Source organism: Aythya marila (assembly GCF_965140915.1).
Source record: "Aythya marila genome assembly, chromosome: 2".
NCBI lineage: Eukaryota > Metazoa > Chordata > Aves > Anseriformes > Anatidae > Aythya > Aythya marila.
Genome location: NC_139043.1, coordinates 145448081 through 145471255, shown reverse-complemented (window position 1 = coordinate 145471255; position 23175 = coordinate 145448081). Strand labels below are relative to the sequence as shown.

The 23175-nt window shown below is 39.6% G+C and overlaps 1 protein-coding gene across 1 annotated transcript in view; it reads right to left on the bottom strand.

The window, feature by feature from the left end:
- Positions 1-23175, bottom strand: part of FER1L6 (fer-1 like family member 6) — a gene marked incomplete at its 5' end in the record, with an annotated part of 72980 nt that overhangs the window by 3253 nt on the left and 46552 nt on the right. The window contains 16 exons of the mRNA XM_082755330.1: positions 939-1039; positions 2188-2351; positions 2695-2936; positions 4662-4760; positions 6758-6846; positions 7404-7546; positions 10340-10500; positions 11492-11662; positions 13500-13627; positions 15060-15185; positions 16346-16477; positions 17841-17956; positions 19785-19824; positions 19971-20093; positions 21602-21786; positions 22006-22189. Of these exons, the coding sequence (XP_082611456.1) occupies positions 939-1039; positions 2188-2351; positions 2695-2936; positions 4662-4760; positions 6758-6846; positions 7404-7546; positions 10340-10500; positions 11492-11662; positions 13500-13627; positions 15060-15185; positions 16346-16477; positions 17841-17956; positions 19785-19824; positions 19971-20093; positions 21602-21786; positions 22006-22189 (2204 nt within the window). The remainder of the gene's footprint in view (positions 1-938; positions 1040-2187; positions 2352-2694; positions 2937-4661; positions 4761-6757; positions 6847-7403; positions 7547-10339; positions 10501-11491; positions 11663-13499; positions 13628-15059; positions 15186-16345; positions 16478-17840; positions 17957-19784; positions 19825-19970; positions 20094-21601; positions 21787-22005; positions 22190-23175) is intronic.

Below are 23175 nucleotides of genomic sequence, written 5' to 3'. Positions count from 1 at the left end.
TTTTTTTTTTTTTCAGTCTAACTCCTTACTTTAGTAGAACAAATTACTTGAACCAAAATAGATTAGAAGTACATTTTTTTCTGAATGCAAAAGTCTCAATTGATAATATATTTTTTTAATGTGGTAAATACTGAAAGATAAAATGCTCCTTTTAGATCGTCTGCCTTTGTTAAACCACTTAAAATGTCCTATTTAAAGAGCATTATGATGAAAAACAAGCATCTTCATTCTTTGATTATGAAATACAAAGAAATTAGAGACATATGTTAAAGTCATATGGTTCCTGTATGGCATGATTTTCACGTTTTATGTGCCTTTATCCGCATGTGATTAATTTATCCAAGAAGAACCAGATGCATGCAGAGGTCAGCTTTTCAGTGATAAGTAGCAATTAAGATACCTCCAAATTTCTGTGGATAATCCTTATTTCCTATAACTAAGACTCTGCCTCCTAACGGTCAGATTAATAACAACCCAATTAAAAAAAATAAAAGACACAAACATGGCATACAATAATTTTAAAGCACTTAAATGTTAATGGCTTACATATATCCTCCTAATATAGTAAATATCATCTCTCTGATATTTACTTGTGGCCAAAATAAAGTGTCAGGTATGTGCATAAATCACGGTGGTTAAAGAGGTTATCATGGACCAGGTCAGCTATGGAATGAGCCTGTGTGTGAAGCCTTACTGAGGACAAATGGGCAGCAAAGTGCTTTGTTTTGCCTTCCACAGGAAGATGTTTCAGCTCACCTGCAAGGTGCTGCCAGCTGAGTGCCATCAACCAGCTCTGTCACAAGGAGGCCTGGAATTGCCAAAATGGCCAAACAGCTCGCTCAAGCTTATAGCAGGAATGAGAAGAGCAAGGAGAGCTCTTCCCTGACTGCTGCTGAACACCCCTGCCCCAGCTTTTTAATGAATATGCTCCTACTCACTTGGGTTTTTCCAAGGGCTCGGGCTCCTTTCGAGCTTTGCCTACTGGATTCTTCTCAGCTTCTTCTGCTGTGACTAAGTGAAATTCAGCTTCCACTTTGCCCTGGATCAGAGAGATCATACGTAAGCATCCATTACTTGGTTATTATAATTAAATCACAGCAGGAATTGGCTTGTGGAGAAATTATGGAACCAGCTGAGGGCAAATGAAATTGATTAGAGAAAACAAGAGAAAGTATTTGCAGTTACAGAAAAAGCACAAAGGAAAACCTAGGCACCAAATCCCTGACCTACACCCAGAGACCATAAAGAAAGAGAGGTTTTCCTCCAGAAATATATTTTCTGCTTCCTAAATCATAGTGTAATTCATCTGATAAGGCCTGTTGCATTTTTTTTTCCTGTTCACTCCAACTATCACATGTCCCTGCAGAGCTGAATGGCTAAGCTGGGGGATGGGTGGCTGGGCTGGACAAAGTGCAGTCCAGCAACAGGGTGAAATTCAGCCCATCACAAGTGATTGTGCACTGGGGTCATACCTCACAAAAGCAGATGCCTAGAAATGAGATCTGTGTGCAGAAAGTGTCATGAAGTCCTAGAGCTCCGTTTTTTTTTTGCTAATAATTTTTGTAATATTTTATTACCAATTATTTACCAATAATTTCCAGAATTCTTCTGTTCCAGTGCTTGTTTCCATTGGAACAAGCCATTAAAATTTTTTAAGTAATCCACAAAATATTAGCACCAGTAAAAGATCATGTTTGCTACACCATGCAGAAGAAATACATAAGTTGAGTTAACTTGTATCCTTAGTATCAGCCATAACTTCAGCTACAGAAGTTAGAGCTTCCTAAATATGAGTTAAATCTATTCCCCTTGCACTCATGGAAGCACTTGATTTTCCATTCTGCCCATCCAGTGTAATGGAAGATGAGCAGTAGAAGAAAGAAAAGAAAAAATACAAAGTTGTAGTGATTTAATCCAGCATGCAGCTAAGTCCCACACAGCCCTTTGCTCACGGCCTGCCTCTGGGGGTGGGGCAGAGAACTGGAAAAAAAGGTAAAACTGTCTGTCTGGGATTATCTGAATGAAATTTATGGGAGTACCACTGAAGCACATGCAGAAGTCATGTGGATTGCCAGTGGTGGCCCATCTTCAGGTAACATATTCAAAATTAGCATTTGTCTCTGTCAGGATCATAGCAGAGCGTATTAGCCCCTGCAAAAATCTGTTCATCTCTAGTAAGCCGCCTACCGTGAGCTCCCCAGCCTTGATGAAAGGCCACCAGCCTCTGACACGCTTCTGCTGAAATATGGAGATCTTGTTTTCTTCACTCATCGCCACAGCCATGCCTAGGTCACAGCTCTTGGCTGTCTTTGCTGCTCGATGGAAGCCGTTCAGGTTCAGTTCGAGAGTGCCTGGAGAGAGAAGTGATGTGACAGCACTCAGAGACCAGAAAGACACAAAGGCATTCAAACAGCAGTTTCTAGGTAAGACACATGGAGCAATGCAGCATTTTGGCCCAAGCTTCATAGCTAAGCATCTTCCTGTACCCTCAGCAATTCATTTATATTGCCTTGGCATTGCTGCATTCAAGTCCCTAATTATTCACTCTGCAAGAAATGGATAAGGTGGCAATCTGGTGCCTCAGAGAAAGACATGAAAGACTATGGTCTCAGACTCTTCCATGTACACCCCTTGATAAAATACAGGTATAGAGAGACCTCACATGAAGCTCAGACAGTTTCACTGCATACTTACCCAAGAAATCATCTGAAGAGAGTCTTTCAAAGTCCCACACCTGAAGCACCAGCTCAGCAGGTATTTTGCGCTCTGTCTTTTCCAAGGAAAATATGTTTTCTCTTTTACTAACCACCATTTGTTTCTCTGCTGGGAGGTAGTGGAATGGGAACACAAAGCGCCAGTTGAAGTTGCCCTCTCCTGTCAAGGAGTTGTAATGTACGTCTGTCTCCTGTTTGTCCTCTTCCAGGCCCTTTATCCACCTATGGCAAGCACATGGTGGGACACACTGCCATCACCAGGGGAGTTTGAACTGAAGGTGTTGTCATTCAGTAACGATAAGATAAGCAAACAGAGCATCATTCCTTTAACATTTACTAATCACCCTGTAGTCATGTTGTGCCATGCTAACAGATTCCACATCAATGTCCCAAAACTGGCTCAAGTGGTTAGTCCTAGAGTCTGTAGTGTTTGCAGTTGCAGTCTGTGGGTACAAACATGGCATAAATATGGCTGGAGAAGTCTTCCCACCTTTCCTTGTCTTTTTCTCTTGGTTTCTGCTATAGTGTGCATATCATCTGAAGTTCAATGCTATGTTACAGTAGGACTATGCTTTCCTAAACATAATTTTATCTTCTGAAGAGCTCCACCAAGGTAATGATCCAGCATTATGCATTTTAGTTCTGAAGATGATCTCAGGTTGAGTAAAGGTTACCATTTTTGCATTGCACCCAAAGAGTGGTGTTTTTCCTGCTAGCCCCATTAATTCAACAAGAAATGGGGAAAACTAGCAACAATTCCAGTGCAAATCCTGGTGACACATTCAGTGCTGAGTGCACTATCTGAACATAACAAGATATGTGCCTTTGTCATTAAAGCACAGAAACAAACAGATATCCACTCCGGCCTTTCTCTGTCAGGCAGTTCTGGCAGTGATAGCGATGTCCTCACATTATCACACAGCTCAGCACAGAGGCTGGCTCCCTACTTACTTCCTTGGTTTCTAGCTTGTACTGAATCTTATGTTCTCAGAGTTACTCTGCTACTCCTCTGAACACATTAAGTTTGTTGCTAAGGTGCTATGTGTGAACACCAGGGATTTCAGAGTAGCACCTCTCAGGGAACCGCAAGGGAAGGTTTATTCAGCCAGCGTGTGCAATAACTGCTACTGCTCACTGGGGACCATTTGGCTGTGTTGGTGTACAATTATCTAGGCTAATGTCACATTCTCCAAGGGACTGATACCACACAATAGTCAGAACTAACTCAAGTTTCTCTGGTAAAATCAGAGAATCACAGAATGGTTTGGGTTGGAAGGGACCTTAAGGATCATCTAGTTCCACCTCCTCCTTCTCCACTATGGGCAGGGACACCTTCCAACAGCCCAGGTTGCTCAAAGCTGCATCCATCCTGGCCTTGAACACTTCCAGGGATGGGGCATCCACATTTTCTCAGGGCAACCTGTTCCAGTGCCTCACCACCCTCACAGTCAAGAATTTCTTCCTTATATCTAATCTAAACCTAAATTAATTTTTCTATATCCTTAGTGCCCTAGATTCTCAGATTTTTCCAGGACTTCATTCACACATGCGTACTCCCACATGAGGTTAGAAAATATTTCCCATTGAAATAGTCTGGCATACGCCAGCTTTTTGTCTATGTTGTGCTCATAATTCCTTTTTCTGTAGTTATTTCATAGCTCTCTACTTCCATGTGAGCCCTTACAGTTCAAATTTTGTGTTTTGTCTCTGTTTGCTGAATTGTGAGTTTGGTTCTCTTCTTATGCCATCTCTGCCTCAGCCATTTTTTAGTTACTTGATTTTAAGTGAGAAAAATGGTGAAGCAGTATTCAATACACATGACTAACTAGGACAGGCATTTACAGTCAAGTACCAAGGTCACAGAAATACCTCCTCAGATATTCCCACAAAATCATTTTTGTGACTGAATATAATTTTCCTTTTGAAGACAAGTACTGAAGAACTTACCCTTTGACATAGATATCACTTGATTTTTGCCCTGTAAAGATATTTTCATCTTCTAGAATTACATCCTCTGTGTTCCAGATAATTACCCTCAGTTCATAGCTGAAAAAGAAAAGAAACATTTTGTGTAGTTATGATCATGCTAACAAATGGTCTTTTTTTTAGTAGGTGTGTGTATACTCAGGCTCAGGTCAGACACTAATGTAAACCTCTTCCAAATCATGCTTTTATAAAGTAAGAAATGTTGTATTTGTGCAAAACTCTTAAAATAGCACCAGCCTCAGGCCCCTTCTGTTTACAAGAGGATGTAGCAATGGAACGGGGATGGTGGTTCCTCTGCGCTCTTGGAGCATGCCGAATGACAGCAGGGTCATGGCCAGCTTCAGAGAGATGGAAAATTCCTTGCTTTTTATGTGCTTGTTCCTTTTCAGTTCACTTCACAAAAATGCTGCAGTGTAACAAGGCGACGTCGATATAAGCAGCATCATCAGAGCAGCCTCCAAAACTGAAAGAAAGCAGCTTGCTAATAAAAATCAGAGCTCCCTGGGAGGCGATTTTCTGAAGAAATGCCTAAAACCATTTTCTTTGGTGCAATCCAATGGTTTAAAAGGAAAAAAAAAAAACTGTTTAGAGATATTTTCATTGAAGCAAGTACAATCACCATCTTCAGAAACAACAATAAAGAGAAATAAATCTTTCCTATCCTTTCCATTATCTATATACAAATATTTACTAGAAGTTTGAACTGAAATACAGATATTGTAGGTGACATAAATACTTGGTATTAAAAAAATTGAGTTGTATTAACTGCAAAAATTTTTTAAAAGTATATTTGGGAAATTCAACAAATGATTTTTCTATCATGACATGCTGTCTTGGAAATAATATCAATCTCGGGTGTGAAATCCTTTGACCCTGAAGTTACCAGGTACCCTAGGTCATGGAGCTCTTCAGGACATGTGGACCCTGAAAACCACACCTCTGCACTAGACAAAGAAATTTTCCTCTACAAATCTCCATCAAACCCTGGTTCACTCAAAGATCACCAAAAATAAAAGTTTTCACAACGTGCTTGTGGTTTTATGGAGCCTGGAGTCTCTTTTGCTGCATTAAATAGGCGTTTCCAGGCAAAATGTTTGACTCCATTTGTATGTTGACTTTCTTTCTCATAATTAATGATTTGTAAATATTTTTCCCTGGTTTTGTAGACTACAAAATGGCATCTACATTTTGCTTTTGTGTATATTATTAGTTTTAAATATTTTTGCTGGGGAAATACTTGTCATTAAGGAAAATTACAGAAATTCATGGTCTGAGAAAAGTATTAGTTACATGGACTCTTGTTTTTGTCAAATCTTGGCTTTTATAAAAAGAAATGAAAATAAACAAGTCTGCATTACATCGCTCCTTGTTCAAACGTAAATAAAGCAGGAATGGTATCTAATGCTGCTTCAGATGTAAAATTCCAAAGAAGGGCCTTGCTAAAATATTGGAATAAAGCTGATTAAGGATGACCTGAGAACTCTGTTTGTCTCATTTGACTTTTTTATTAACAAACATTACATAAACTTGAATAGCTATGTCTAGCATTGCATAGAAAGCAGAAGGATCCATCTGAAATTTGAGAGACTGCTATTCCAAACATATCTCTTTGTGCTGCTACTTCATGTGTTTCTGATCTTGTCTTTGAGCCAAGTATGGGAAATCCATAGGTACACCATTGCATCCGATTAAAGATCTCACCCAGTGATTAAGCGCATTATGTAGCAGAAGAAGGGTTTGAAAACAGAATTATTTCTTTCAGCTCAACAAATGGATGATAATATCAGAACTGTTATGGGACTCTTACATCTAGCCAACTGCAATCTCTTTCTGAAAAAGCAGTATCTTTCTAGAAGATGTGAAAGCTCTTGATGCAAAAATCACTAACGGTTCTTGTACTTTTTTTAATGAAAGAAACTAGATGCTTTGCTTTGACTTAGATTTATGTGTATCAGAAAAACAGAAGTTTGCTATGATACTTGTTTTAATAGTTCTTTCCAGACTCAGTCTGGAAGATTTACACCACTGTACTGGGAGGAAGCATACAGTATTATTACCCTTTGGGTTTTCTTGGTGAAATGTCCACCGGGGGTCCTGGTAGAGGCATATCTTTAGGAAATATGTCAACCCACATCTGTACACGACCCTTGAAAAAAAGAAATAAACATCACTGTAACCCTAATTTAGACTTAAAAAGGTTTTAAATGTAGTTTTGTCTTCCAAAAACACAGCTTCCCCTCTGAGCACCAACCAGTTCATTAGTCTGTAACACATGAATCTATAAGCAAACTACACAATATATTTTTTTCATACACATATTTATCAATCTCTCAGCAGTTTGGAATTGAGCTCAAACACTGGAAACTTCCAAGTGAAAATCCATATAAAAATAGTACATGATGAAAACTGAAAAGAGCCAAAGTCCACATGCAAATAGGGTTTGTGTTAGCTTAATAAACAAGAGCATTTAAAGGAATGAAAATATGCACTTATAGCTTAAGTGGCTACTGTGTGTTTAGGTAACTCCCTGTATACACATGCGTGACAATTTGCAGGCTGATACTGTACAAAGTCTTGTGTATGGTACACCACCTGGGCACTGTCTCTGTAAGTTTGCAGATACAATTAGAAAGCACTGTAACTAGAAGAAAGGAAAACTTCTCTTGGGTCTACCATCAGTACACCATCACTGAGCTGCCTTACCTGTTCCATGCCTGGCTTATCCTTATGGTAGAGAGGCCGAGTCTCAATGTGCTCTGGGACCAGCTTGAATCCAACCCCAGGGATTTCTTCCCAAGCACGTAAAACCTTTAAGGAGAGATGTTCGTATGACTCAACTGGCTCCTCTATAGGAAAGATTAAAACAAAAGAAGAAACAGAGCAAAATTAGAATGCTAACCCCCTTGGTAACATGTTCCATAAAATATATAAGATGGTCATTGAAAACCTGCTTGAGTTAAAAGGAATGATTTTATGTACCCCAGCTAAGAAGAGAAGGGTCTTAAAGTGCGTTGCAAATAAGGGTACCCACAGGGATAAATAGAAAAGTAGAACTTACACAGCAGTTCATCTATATTTACAGTGAATCATTTTATTATTAGAGTAGCTGTTTCTAACAGAAAGATGGAAGCAATGTGCGAACTACACTTGTTACAGAAAATTGCAAATGTAAGGTTTTTGTGGCCAATGAAACACAAGGAGACAAGATTTTGATGGTGCTAACAGCAAATAGGCACTAGAAATTACATCTACAGCCTTGTTTTGCCTTGTGATGGCAACAGCAAAAATTGCCCTGGAGAAGAAAATCACACCTTAGGGGAAGAACAGTAATGTGAGGGCTGAAGTCTATGGGCAAGAACATGTCTTCTGAGCAGCCCAGTTTGCCAATAGAGGAAAAAGTAAGGGAGACCCTGGAGGAGGGAGGAATATTCTAAGGAAGGAACAGTGCTAATAGTGCAGGTGATGTGGATACTGAAAAGCAGAGGAAGCCTTTTGAGCACTTGAGTTTCTCTTTCTTCCCTTTTTGTGTCAGTTCACACAAAAGGAACCCAGAGATTTGAAGAGGGTTATCTCCTAGATTAGGAGAGAAGTATCCAAGTGAAAAGAAAGGTAAAACTTTTTTTGTCAGCAGTTATAACTTTTCCTAGAGTGCTGCTATCTCAGAGTTGCTGGTAAATTATAAAAGGTTTCATTTGGGTTTAATCAGTAGGTGTTGAACACTTCTTAATGGCACAGATAGGAAGGAAGAATGACGCTGTGGTCCCGAGTCCTGGCTCTCTTTTGTGTGCTGCCATGTTTTTAAGATGCAATACATTTCATCTAATTTTATCCAGCTAAAGGCAAGGTTTTTAGTCTGACCTACTCAGTCAAGTAGCCTCAATGGTAAGCAGGACAGATTGTCCCTTGATAACCCATCCCCTCTGTCTCAGGCACCTTTCTAAAGACAAGTTGCACACCTTCTGAAGATGCCTGTTTGTTCCTACTGGCTGCAAATAGTCTTACGGTACCTTGGAGTAGATATATAACTTCTATACTCTTGGAGCAAAGTTAAACTATTCTTTCCCTTGTTATTTAAAGCTGTATGTATGGCCTTCAAGTACAAGTTTCACCACCTGTAAAGTAGAAATATTACTGTTGCCCATTTTCAGTACTCCTCTAGAACTCAAATCTGTGGCCTTTGTTAGTTTTACAGACTCAAACGATGAACAGCACAGGAACTCACCAGGAAATAAGGACCAGATTGCCTTGTCAGAACAGCAGTCTGGAAAAGGAGCATGCAAAAGACTGCATGCTGTAAACTTTTTCTACAACGTGCCAAAAAAAGTTGTGTGAGTAAGCTTTTCAGGAGATGGACTTTGCCATCTGGTTCTGTATTTCCTTCCTTTTAGTTTTCATCATCTTGTCTGACATTGGTTGTCTGAAGCTCATTTTACTGGACCAGAATTTTGATCTACATCTGTCAGCCACATTTGCTTGTGTGCTGGTGAAGAAAACAAGCAGCAACACTGAAAACATAAATCTCTCTCAGGCCAACAAGCCAAAATGGATCAATTCTTCTCCCTCCAACAATGCTATCTCAGTAGCCTTCCAGTGGAGGGGAGACCTATATTTTGTAACTGCCAAAGGGAATTTGCTCAAAGATGAACGTTCTGAAATACAAAGAGGTGGATAGAGGTTTCCCTGCTCCACAGTGTCCATTGTCTCCAAAACCAACTCCTTTTATTCCTCCTTGTCTCCATCCTCACTTCTCTCTTCCTTACTCAAATGGTAGTAGTGAATCACTGATAGCTCTGTCCCACTCCCCCACTCCACCCTTATACGATATGGACACAACTTCCTGGTAGTTTTGCCCTCTTTTAATTTGGGACCCCTGAAAACAAGTTCTGTCCTGCCCTCTGGATTCATGAACTTCCCAGATACCTGGATTTACAGAGCATTGTGTTAGTGCTTCAGAAGAGCAGTCAAAGTAGTAATAATCAAGAGGTGGCGAGAAAAAAAACAATGGAGAGGAGGAAAGCCAAGCAGGTCAGGTAGGACTGGCAGGTAAGTGGCCTGGAACCTAACTGGGATTGAACAAGGACTTGCCTGACCTTGAATAACTCACTTCACATATGTACATATGTACTTCTTTTTCGTTTTCTCCCTGCTTGGTTCTGTGTACACTATGTGTCTTCCTTTAGGTGGGGAATACATTTTTTTAAGACTGATGGTTATTCTGACTTTCTCATGTCTTGGTTTGCTGTGTGGACGGGCCTCAGATCATGCACGCTGCTCTAATTTCAGATGAAACTAAGCCAGAAGACATGTTCAAAAAGCATCACCTGCACTCTAACTGCTCCTGCGCACCCCATCCTTGGAATAAGGAAGGGGCTAGCCCGAAGTACACCTTAACACCTACCATGGGGATGTTAGGTTCTCATCAACGGCTGTTTTGCCCTACAGATTCTCTCCAATTAAGATACAGTACTAGGTAATAGAGACACAGCCCTCATCACCACAGTTACATGAATATTTCATAGCAGAGACAGGTTCCATAATCTGATCCTAGAGAACACTGCACAACAGGACCCCAGCTGCAGGTGGGGCAGCCTCTTGGTATTGCTATAACACAGTCAAAGAATGATGAACTGCTGCATTACCATTCTCATCTTCAGTGAAGACCGTCTGTCCCTTAAAGACTTTTGTTCCTACTTGTATCTCCCCTGGCCGCATGAAGGGCCCATTTATCCTGTAGTCCTTACACAGCTTAGTGAGGATCTCACTTGGCTTCGTTGCATCTCGCCATGCGTTGTACCCTTCTCTGCAAGGAGGGAAGAGAGTGGAGAGAAATGGATGAAGTTTTCCTCCAGCAAAGTGTGCTGTCAAACAGGATTTCCCACACAGAGATTCACTTCATGGCCAGTGGCCACAGTGTCTGCTAAGCCCAATTGTTCCTTTGAACTTTCCAGCACTGAGGAGACACCTCCTCTCAGGTGCTCAGACCCTGGGGCCAATCACTCTTTTCTCTTAAAACACAAGAGAAGCTGATGCAGCCTAACCCACAGCTTAGATAAAGTGGCCCAGGCATTGACATACTTCCCAAGAGGAGAAGGACCACAGCTCATTCCCTGTTCTAACTTAAGGATTCAAGTCTACACATTCTGCCTCCAGAAGGATGTTTAAGGAAGAAGTACTCTGCTGCTCCCACATGCAGAGGAGAAGCTGAGATTGTCCAGGACCTGGAACAAGGGCATAAAGAAATACTTCATACTGGAGCTGGTGAGGGAAGAGTCTTGGGTCTTGGTCCACGCTACTGGATCACTTTTTTACTTTATCCATCCTTTGTTTGTAGATAAAATATCAAAACAATTGTAGGACAAGAATCCCAAATCCTCACCTCCCAGGAAAATTCTCCACCCCAGGGCAAAGAGTTATTTTTGTTTGGCTTTCTCCATACTTTCTCCAGTTCAATAATGGGGAGCAGGGCTAAGCCCTATTGTAAGTGGCCTAACAGACCATTTTCCATTTGCCCTTTATGTCTGTCCAAAGACAGTTTATCAAGCAGATATGCTATACATATAAGCTGTTTACTATTTAGAACAATTGGTGAACAAACAATGTTGTTAATTTTAAAATATCCACTTCCTATTTGGCAGCTACCCAAAGCTACTGCTAAGCTCTATGGTAAATTTAATTAAAATACCTCCTGTGACTTCTGTGCTGGCTTAATATTTGGCCACATCTGGAATTTCTCCTTCAAAACCTTCATTCACAGTGTGCTGCTCTCTGTGGCTGTCTGAAGAGGTACTTACATTTCGTATTGACTTTGTAACCCACAGGTAGCTCGATGCCTGCTGTAGAAACGGTTTTCCAAATCAATTTTAGTTTCCCCGATCAGATCATCGGTTCCCACGAAGTCATGGTCATAGATCAGGACCGTGAGCAAGGAATCCTTGGGAAATGTAGCCTGGATTTCAAATGACCTACAGCAAAAATTGGGAAGTATGTGCAGTCAAATCAGTTTTGAAGCCTAAAAGATTAAGTTAATGAATACCATGCAGACAATGTGTGGAACTTTTTTTGCTTGTGTTTTTTATTTAAATAAAATGAACATATTAGAAGCACATCGTGCAAAAATAATTTCTTCCTCCTGCTTCTGTATCACCTCCCCTACAGTTCTAAAGCTATTCCAACCTATAGCAGACAAAGCAATGGGAAGGAGTGGATCAGCTGCAATGATTTATCCTGAACCCAACAGAGGTGAACATATGGAAATTATGAAGCTAAGGAAACTGTATGTATGAGAGTTTTTGTGCACTTTTCAGAACCTCCAAAACAGACTTTTCTGTTTTCTTCTAAAGGCTCCAGATTAAATATTGAATATAGGAATTTGGAGGCACCCAGTAAAATCATCAGGTAAAAGCTTTAAAAAATGTTAAAAAAAAAACAAAAACAAAACAAAACAAAAAAAAAAACACCACACACACACACAGAGTAGGACTACTTTTTCACTCAGTACATATTTTCAGGGATAAAAATCATTGTCATGAGATGTTTAGGGAAGCTGAAAATCTGAGAGTGACCTTAAAAGAGCTTTGATAAATTGATGAAAGAGAGAACATCCTCATCAGCACATAACTGGCTCCAGATTTTTCCAAAGCACAGGCAAAACTGATCTTCATCTTCTGAAGGATGAGTTTTGTCCTTCTTCTCAAAATGGCCAAAGTCTAATTTTGTAGCAAGAGCAAAGCAGGTTTCAGACAAGAGAGCAATTTGGGAAAGCTGGGACTGCTGTGGTGTTGGTGGTACTGTGCTGACCAGGGCTGCAAGGATGGGGAAAGGTGGTTGCCATGACTGATGCTAAACTGGAAAAGAGTTGCTGGGTCAGTCACCCCACTGTTGCCATTGGCAGCAACTGCAAGGACTATCCAAATGAACAGCCAGTTCCTACCTTATCTAAATCAAATATAGTAGCAATTTCCCATTCTATCTATATGCATCTGTAATCTTCAGGGTTTATCACAATGATAGCTCAGTTGCAACCTCTACTAAAGAGCTTCAATCACACTGAGATGGTGTGCTATGGAGGGACCACTCTACTCTTGTCTTTTCTCCCCACACTGTTTTAAGTCTCTGCTGTTGCAGACAGGATTCTTGCCTAATGGGTTTTCAGTCCAATATAGTATACTTTCTCTGTCTTTCTGTTCTGCTAGATCTACTCCATCCCAATTCAAAACACTTTCATATGTCTTAAAACAGAGGAAAATACTGTAAGAAAATCATAGTTATTAGAATTAACAACATTAAACAAGTTTAACACCTTAATAACACAAATGTGATGTTTTCTGAGAGCTTGCATCTGTCTCCCACATTCAAAAGACTGGGGGGGCATTAAATTTTTTTTGGCTTAATCCTATAACCATGAGATTTATTTGGCATTCTGTTCAACCTGAAATGGAAACAGATTTTGAAATAACACTTTACTGTGCTAATGTTTATTTCACTTTAAACTTGACAGTTGTACTAATTTGCACAGACAAGATCATTTATTGCTTCATTTCCTCTCATGCATCATTCCATAAAGCCTCTCACAGATTGCATTTCAGGATGTGTTTTGACTGGTATGAAAATTAAATAATTTGTAGTCATACAGGGTGATAACAATTTTTAACATTTTAATCAACAGAATCATACAACATCCGGGCAGGCAGACATCAGCCTGTATAACAAACACTTTGCAATAGTAACAGCAAAAGTGGTGGCAAGGGACAAAGCAGGAAAAAAAAACAACACTGAAAACAAAAAGAAGACATTACTGACCTTCCAAATACTGGGTTTAGCTGCTTGGGGATGTAGTTTTCCCTGTCTTTAATTTCTGTGTTGCCCAGTCTCAGTACAATGTAGGGATCTGACTTGCCATCTGGATCAGCTGGGCTGAGGTTAAATGCCTGTTAGGAAGAAAGATTTCTGTGTCCTCAGGAAGCCTGCTTAAATGTAGTATGGTCACAGCACAGGTCTGTGGGTTCCCTGCCTGGTCCTGGGTGTTCTGGAAGTGAGGGGCTTTGTTTGCCTTAAGTAATACAAAATGTGACATTTGGCTTCACAGGCTGTTGGGAAAAGACTGTCTGGAGGAGAGAAGGATTTCCAAAGGTGAAGCAGATGGAAGCACCATCCCACCACTGCTAAGATGGGAAAAGAGATAAGCAGAAGAGTGATAAACATCACGGAATCATACTGGTTTGGGTTGGAAGGGACCTTAAAGATCACCCAGTTCCAACCCTCATGCCATGGGCAGGGACGCCTCCCACCAGACCAGGCTGCCCAAAGCCCCATCTCACCCGGCCTTAAATACCTCCAGGGATGGGGCACCCACAGCTTCTCTGGGCAACATGTGCTAATGCCTCACCACCCTCAAAGTCAAGAATTTCTTCCTTATATCTAATCTAAATCTACCGTATTTTAGCTTAAAGCCATTACCCCTTGCCCTGTCACTTCACTCCATGACAAAGAGTCCCTCCCCAGCTTTCCTGTTGGCCCTTTTAAGTAATGGAAGACTGCCAAAAGGTTTCTCCAGATCCTTCTCTTCTCCAGGCTGAACAACCTCAACGCTCTCAGCCTGTTCAATGCAGAGGAAGAAGCTATCTGCACTAGTACATGCTGGATTCAGGAAACGTTTCCATAAAAAAAACTGGACCAGGTCCTTGGACAACGCAAATCAGATCCTCAGATTACATTTAGAAGAAATGGAAGCTTTTATAGTCAGGAAATAAAGTAACCTCCTCCTACTCTTGTCTTCAGTTTTGTTTGTCATTATCTCTTCGTATGACATTCTTTCCTTCTTAGATCTCCTGCAACTCTGAAATACCTGCTTCATGTATCTCTTTCACTTCTCACATTGCATTCCCTCATTATTTTGTCCTCTGTATTTCTATCTCTTTTTCAACCCCATACCTTATCCACAACATCTACGGCTTTGATCACATCCAATTCACAGCCCTCACAAAATATTCTCCCAGTTCTCCCTCAGTGTGAAGTCTGTGTTGGTGTGTAATTTTGAAAGAACTCTACTGATTAAAACTTACTGCATTTGCATATGACTGGAAGAGGTTGTCTGTGGTGTATTAGTTATATTTCTAGCCCCTTCAGTCCTAAGAAGTAAAGTGATTATCCTGTCTTGTGGCTTATCATGAGGAATGTGTAATGTTTTCTCTTCAGAGCACACTTTTCTACAACATGAAATGCTAACTGAAATACAAAAAAAAAAATTTACTATGTGGATGAGGATTTCCAGAAGCTTCGCTGAAAAGATACTGGAAGTAAACCAAGTTGAAAAGCAGTGTCCCACTTATTTCAAGGTTAAAAAGTCAGCTTTCTACTTACTGCCACAATATAAACCCTGATGAGGACATTGACGGAGTGGTTCGGTGGTATCCCTTGCAGGATGCGGGGCTGCCCTCCGTCCAGCAAGCCGCCACCCTCAGGACATGGGTATATGCAGAAGGACCCCTGGTAAAATACTGTCTTTTATTTCCCTCAAAAATAGATCAAGTACAGTATAGAAACAAACCTCTGAATGCAAGCAAAGCATCACTCATACAGCTTGCACTGCAGGACATACATATATACAACACATTTTGTGGTACCACTCAAAGGAAACACAGGAGTCAGCATGATAAACATCACCTGTTAAAATGGTTTTGGTCTGTCACATGGTACCATAGAACCACAGAATCACAGAACCTTCTAGGTTGGAAAGACCTTGAAGATCATCACGTCCAACCATCAACCTGACCTACTGAGTCCCATGAGTAGGCCATGTCCCTTAGTGCCACATCCACTTGTCTCTTAAATACCTCCAGGGACAGCATCTAGATGGTTGCAAGAAATATTCACATGCTGTTGGCTATCCATTTTATTATTTAAAGACAAAGACTTGCAGGTACTCTAATTCTAGTTTTATTGGTATTAATATTCTAAAAACAGTATTTTGCTCTTAACTACATATTTGTAAAATGATAATTTCAGGGAGCTAGTTTCACAGCAGTGTGGCTGGGACCCATCTTGCTGTATGTTTTTGAAGCCACTGCACTACTCATATAAACCAATATTGATTCATGCTGCTGAGTAGCTCATGCTGCCTGAAAGCAATCGGCAAGTCATTTGAACAGAAATTTGCATTGCAAACTAACAGAAGTATCAATGAGTTTAATCAGTTTTTCTGAAGTACAAAGTGTTTGAAATCCTACTAATATTATTCAGGCTTTGAACTTCATTTTCAGATTGCCTAACGGTACATTTTTTTCCAAAAGGAAAGGCCTCCAGTTAAACTACTCAAAATTACATATAAGTTGGTGTAACTGATAGTGTAGCAATAGAAGTTGCATTAGTGGAATCTGACCAACATAATATAGCTCTTATTCCCCTTCTGTGATTTAATTTTTTTTTTTTTTGAAATTCCTTGTTTCAAATCAACAGTGAACAGCTGGTGCTGGATGCTGCTTTCATCTATTGGGTAAGGGGAAAAGAAAAATATGACTGGATCCGATAAGAGATAATTCTATTTACAACAAACTGTTAGTGTCTTTTTCTTTCATCTTTAGTATACCTGAAATATGCATGAAAAGTGGGTAATAATTTAGAGACTGTATGTTAATATTAGAGCTCACCTTAAATTTTCCTATTATTCTGTCTTCAGAGTCACCATGAACTTCGTCATTAGATTTTCCTCTTAAGAGATGGAAAGTTTTCACCCAGTCCTCAAAGTTATTAAATTCACTCTCCAAGTCTCCTTCATAAATCTTTGAAAATAGGAGAATGCTTATTTTTTTGTAGTGCAGTGAATATATTTATAGCAACTTTTTTATTACAGGATGACTTGAAATCCACTGACTCAAAATACAGATTTTAATAAAACTAAGGTTTTGCAAAACTCCTTGAGGGGGAAAAAAGTTAATTCCCAACTCAAAACAGGAACAGCTTTGTTCTTAACAAAAGTCCTTCCCAAGGACTGGAACAGTTCGTTAATGCAATGGGTAAAAGAGGCTCTTGAAGATCCAGAATGAACATTTATAAGCACTAGTGTGGGAGAAAAACTGTGTGGATGTGCTGCTCTTTACAACTGCTTCCTCTCTGCAACATGCCTTTGATGTATTGATGCATTTTAACAGCTATGTTAATGTATCAAAGCATGACAGCAAAGCAGACAACAGTGAACTGCTTTGGGGACAGAGCTTTAGGATAGGTAAAAAGACCAAAGCATTTTTAAAAGGACATTTTTTCCCCATGAACTCTTCACCTGTAATTTATGAAGTGCTATTCAGCGTGAAAGAAAAGGGTCTAGTTTAATGCCATCTCTTAAAAATTGGAAATAGCAGTTTCAAATTCCCCTTTATCCAGCTACAACGTTATCCAAATAGTCCTAATCTTTTCACACTTCCTCATCTCTCCTGTCTTTTTGGCATGACCCATTATGTTTTCTCTGAATTCCTTCTAACCTTACCCAGCCAAATCTAACACAAGCTGAATATTACCTCCCTAGCTGGTAGGATGCACTGACAATTACAGTAATGTTTTCCATGCTCTTTTTGAACTAATTTTTAATAGGATTTAACATTACCGATATGATATTAATTCCCCCCCCCCCCCCCCGCCCCTTATCATTCACTTTTTTGTGCTTGTATCATTTCACAAAAGATATTCTTAAGCCAAACTATTAAAAGAGTTAACTGAATTGGCTAGTTAAAGTGTCCTTATGTTGTAGAGATACATTTGATTAACTAAACTCCAACAAAATAAAACCACTAAAACAGAGAAGAGAGGGAAAGAAAGGAGTTTGATATTCACAATGAATTACTTCAGGGTAGCAATTCAATGACGCACAGGTGAGCACCAAAACTGAATTTTCACTTAAGGCTCTCTATGTGCATTTATATTGGTATCTGAAGGTCTAAGGGCAAGTGGGCCACATCCATCCTACAAGACCCTGGGTGTTCTCTGGGCCCTCCATGCTTATGTTCAGAATCACTATTATTGTGTGTGTGATATCAATTTCAAAGTGTTTAAAATAAATAGAAGGAGGGTATTGCTAAACTCAGCCCCTGAGGTTAAGCTTTGAGTAGACTGAACAACTGAATTACCTCTTAGACTTAACTTCTTTCTTACCTGCAGTGTTGCTAGGTTTGGAGTCGTTTCTTGCAGTTTCCTTTTAAATGTCTTATCCTTCCTTTTGTCTGGCTCCTCTTCTATGATCAATGCAATGTGGCCAGAAGTCTGCTTATCTGCAGAGATTTCACAACATCATGTAGGTTTTTGGTCAGCAATGCATATCAAATGTTTCAGATAAGGATGCAAAATACGTTGTAAAGATTACCACTTGCTCTTTCTCCATTCATGCTTCTGCTACCAAGCATAGGGTCCCCTCTTTTCCCACCATTCCTCCCAGACAGTGAGGTGGCATTTCATCCTGTCAGTGTCTGATAGTCTTCATGACGATCTTGGTGGACCAGGTGTGATGGCATCCTCTATCACTCTTTCCCTGCTTGTCACCTCCCCAAATGTCCTTTTGCTTTCTCTCTCACTCCTCCCAGATGTGAACCAACAGGTCTTAACACCTTTCACGTAACATTTAAAACTGAAGTTGCTATTTAGGCTGACTGGTACTTCAGATAACAAGTGATCCAAGCCTTTCTCTGCTTAAAGGCATCACAAAATAGCATATCTCACCTTGGGAAGGCCCAGAAGTATGAAAAATGGCAGAAGGCATCTGCCCAACATTGAGCTGGACTCCAAATAACAAGAGGGAATATCTGAACAAAGAGAGGATGAGCCCTCAAATCTGGCACTGATATAGTTCAGTTCTTGGGCTGAAGTCTGGATTTTGAGTTCACTTTACTTTCAGTTTTGGAGTCATTCATATGTGCCTGATACCACTGCTACTCAATAGTGAGAACTGCATATATATGTACATATTATTTGAGTGCTTTCCTATATGTATAATGCTTTTCATCACAGGTTAAAATTTGTAACAAGAACTATCAAAAGAGAATCTATATGGTCTTGAGCCATCAGTCAAAAAACAATATGCCACACAACTGCCTGGACAGCAGATAGATGCACGTCAACATATCAAGTAAAAATCTAATTGTAAGTGAACATCACATCTTTGTGGAATGTTTTCTATCCAAATATTTCTTCCATCTGGAAAAGTGAATTCCACTTCGAAACTGATCTCTGCCTCATCTCTCAGCTGCACTGATGATCATTGAAACACTGTCAGCTGCTATTTCAAGAATGATAGCATCTGACATTTAGGCCATGTCATCAATCTTGAGCAATCTGGATTGCTGTAAAAAAAATACCCTCTTAAAAACAGAAATCACTTCAATCACTGGTGAATTGCAGTCAGGCCTGGCATGGCAAGATGGTGTAGTTTAATTTTGAATAACAGCTCTGTGCAAACAGTGAGCATTTGTTTTCTTTGTCAGTCTGCTCAAGCAGCCACATTTGTCAAAAATAATTTCTAGAGCTGTTTGACTAAGGGGGAACTTATTAAGCCGTGGACTGTTTTCTTTGTGCTGTATATATATATATAAATATAAATATAAATATAAATATATATATATATATAAATACACACTGCCTGCTTATGGCTAGTTCTTTTAGGATTTTTTTTTTTAGAAAATATTTTCCCCTTGAACCTAATCAAGGACCAAAGCTTAACAGCTATGTAAGAAACACAGGATTATGGACTCTTCCAGCAGAATCTGTTCCTATGTCATTGATCCTGAACTGGGTTCAAAATTGAAAGAAGCTCCTTCTTCTGAACCTGTTACAAATGTAACATGAGATGAGGATAATCTTTACTTTCTATCATTATTATTTTGACATTAAAAATCCTTGTGCATGAGACTGGAATGACAAAAAAAAATCACACTAACCCAAAAGTGCCTGTGAAATTTTAACCTACCCAACATCTGAACAGCTGTAGAGGTAAGAACTCCCTGTGCCAGCAGAATTATGTTCAGATATTAATGTTTAAAAGTAAAATAGTAGAGAAGAAAAGTATTAGTAACACAAAATAATAAAAAATGCAAATAATTTACTTACGGTCTTCAGTTTTTCCATCACTGGGAAAAATATCTTTCACCTTTAAAAAAAAAAAAGGGAGGGGGGAATAATTGACAAACTCTTCAGTATGGTATGAATGTAATACCAAAAAATAATCATTCAGAAGTACATACAGCTTTACAACATTTCTTATTAACGTGAGTTTGGGGCTACTGGGTGACTTACTTTTTGCATTTTGAGCACAGAAGCATAATATTTTGACCACCAGTCAATAACATTCTCAGCTGATTCATCTGCAATCGTTCTTTTTCTCCTCTTTGTTGACCGTTGGACGGATTTTTTCCTATCCTACCAAAGCATGAAGAAAACACTTTTGAGCTCTAGCACTGATTCAAATTAATCACCTTACTCATGACATCAAGCATGACCAGATGTATATGGACAAAATCTCAACCTCCAAAAGATAAATAAATTGCAAGACAAATTACTGTCTCTGTCTTTTATTCCAAGACACTTCATCAACCATGAAGCAACCACGAAGCAATAGGTAAAACATTATTACCTATTTCTTTGTGTAGATTTAAGGGATATAAGCATCCAGGTACAAATGGATTTCTCCCATTCAAGTTCATACGTATTTTTTTAGAACTCCCGTTATTATTTATTGCCTTTTGGAAGAAGGAAGAGTTGCTGCAATTCAGCAGTTTTCTTCATTAAACAAACAAGCAAAAGAAAACAAAAACATAAACTAAAATCTGAACCCAAAAATGACCTGCTCATGCAGCAAATGTAGCTTTATTCTTGTTTAAGAAGACTGGGCCCTTGTTAAATAGTATGTTTCATCCTACACCCTCACACTGTTTGGCTGGGGAGACAGGAACACAGACAGAAATAGGGAGTGGGGATGATAATTAATATGAAACACACAGTTAAATTACAAGGTTCTCTCTAGGAATCTTTTCTTACTATCCTTTGCAGTCATATATTTAAATTGTTCCATAACCAATCAAAGATCCAAATGGGTGTGTACATCTAGGCGTAAGACATCCCTGCATTTTCCTTGACCCCCCAATTAAGAAGGATGCTGGAATCATCTAACTGTTGAAACATCAAGGGTTAAAGAAACCTGCTTTATGCGACTGCAGAAAGAACTTCTGAAATGAATTTCAGTGCTGTGTCCTCCTTTATGTTTACTGTTGTTAATAAAACAGTGATCATGATGGCAGAAACCACAGAGAAAGGAAGAATGTGTGCACCCAAAAAAAAATAATGTGCATATTCTAGAGTATGTACTGTACAGTAAGTGCCATGCTGACCAGTTTTGCCTTGTTTTGTGCTTTTCTCTCTTTATACTCACACATAGACACCAGTTTAATACTTCAACCGTAAGATATTTTGAAAACAGACTTTTTGCTCAATGTTTATAAAGCATCTAACACAATGTGACTTTCATCCATGCCTAAATGCCACGAACTTTGAAACAGTCATACATAGTAATTATTTTGTAATTAAGTAGATCATTCAAAGCCAAGAGGAGCAAAAATTCTACTACATCAGTAGTGCTTGTCCATGGGATGAACATCAAGCACAGAAGGAAAAAAACAGCAGTGTCTATTAATGGAATTAATGACATTATGTGGGGTCAAAGCAGTATTGCTAACAAGCCCTCTAAAGGGCCAGTGAGGGTGTGGGTATTACCACCAGTACCCAGAACCTTCAGTAAGCTGTTATCTGGAAAATAGCCCTCTTACTGCTACAACATCTAACATGCAAATAAGAGATTACCATTTATAAGGAAGGGCTACAGTCTACAAGACTGCAACAGACAGTTAGCTGGCAGTTTCAGCTATGCCCACCTTCTGTTTTCCATCTTTCACTGGTTCAGAGGTGGAGTGCTCTGGTTCAGCAGCAGGAAGTGTTGTGGGAACTGGTTCTGGCTCTATCACGGTACATCTACCCTGCTCCACCTCAGCGTAGATGTGATCAGCTAAAATAGGTTCTTCCTGGGATAAGTCTGCAGGCTGGGATGGCTCAGGCGAAGCTGAAATTAAAACTTTGCAACTTAGGTAGATTTTACCAGAAATGCTGTCATCCATCACATTTGGTGACAATCATATCACTAAGGGTTTGACCCTATGCTCAACACTATAAAACAGATCTTCTAATCATGTACCTAGTGTGAAGCCTCTGAGCAGTTGCTTCACTGTTTTCACAAAACAGTGCTTTATCTTTCTATTTGGGGTCAGGATTCCCCAATTACCTTTCTCTGATTCTACAATGTCTACTCTTCTTGGTGTAGCTTGAGGACCCAGCTGTTCCTTACATAGGAATTGCTTAAGGCAATTGATGGTGTGTGTTCCAACAAGAGTGCTCCTCCCAAATGCTCTCCAGTCAACTACACAGATGCTTAGTGGTGGATGCAGGAGTTCATTTTCAGGCAGTTCCTAGTGCAGGAGGACAGACAGCAGCATGAGAATTGCTAGAGAATTTAGATCACATTTTGAATTTTTGTCATGCACAGCAATGAGACCGATAACTTTCCCTCCCTTCCCCTCCCCGGCTATTTACAGACTCAAATGCAAAATGAATACACAGGCAACGCAGTTCTGGCCACAAGTTTCCAAAAAGTCTGGAAAAAGCCTTTTCTTTAAGAATACAGAATGGACCATAGGGACAGTGTAGCTGAGTTCAGTCCCACGCTGACATAGGCAAGCCCATCTTATTAGGGCAAACTGGGAGAATCAGGAACATTCAGAGGGAATGAACACAGTGCTGGAGGCTGTGAGCATTAGTGCCACCACTGCTTTACCCAAGGCTATTAATCCTACCTGCCTCAGTTTGTCCAACCATGGGACATGAATACTGGGTGGTTTCATGTTTATAGAATGAGTTTAAAGAGTAAAACTTCCCTTTGGACATGTAGCATACAACGGAACTTTAAAATGCTCTAGTTATTGTGATTCAGTATCCAGGTTAAGGTTTCGATATTCTTTTGACTTAAAAATGAAATTTCACCTCTGTTAATGTTGCCAAGTAGAGCAAATCAGATGGATTCTTTTTTTCTGATGTTGGCCTTTGTCCAGTGAAACTAATAGCCCTCATAACCCAGGAAACAGGTAATAATTAAATTACCAGTCCATAACAGCAAGGGTTACAATGTGAAAAGGTCCAGACCTCATGAGCCAGAAATAATCGATCTTCTTAATAGCCCAGTAACACTCTAGGGGAAATTCAGAGAATTGAAAGAAAATAAAGGAAACCGAACCTTACCTTACAAAATGAGACATGAGGAAAAAAAATAATCTAAAAACAGCCCTGTTATTTGGCAACCAGTTCCAGCCTATTGGTAAAAACCTGGTTGCAACATATTTCTTTGCCTACTTGGGACATGGCATGAGGAACGTCACCTTCTTTTATCATACATCTGTAA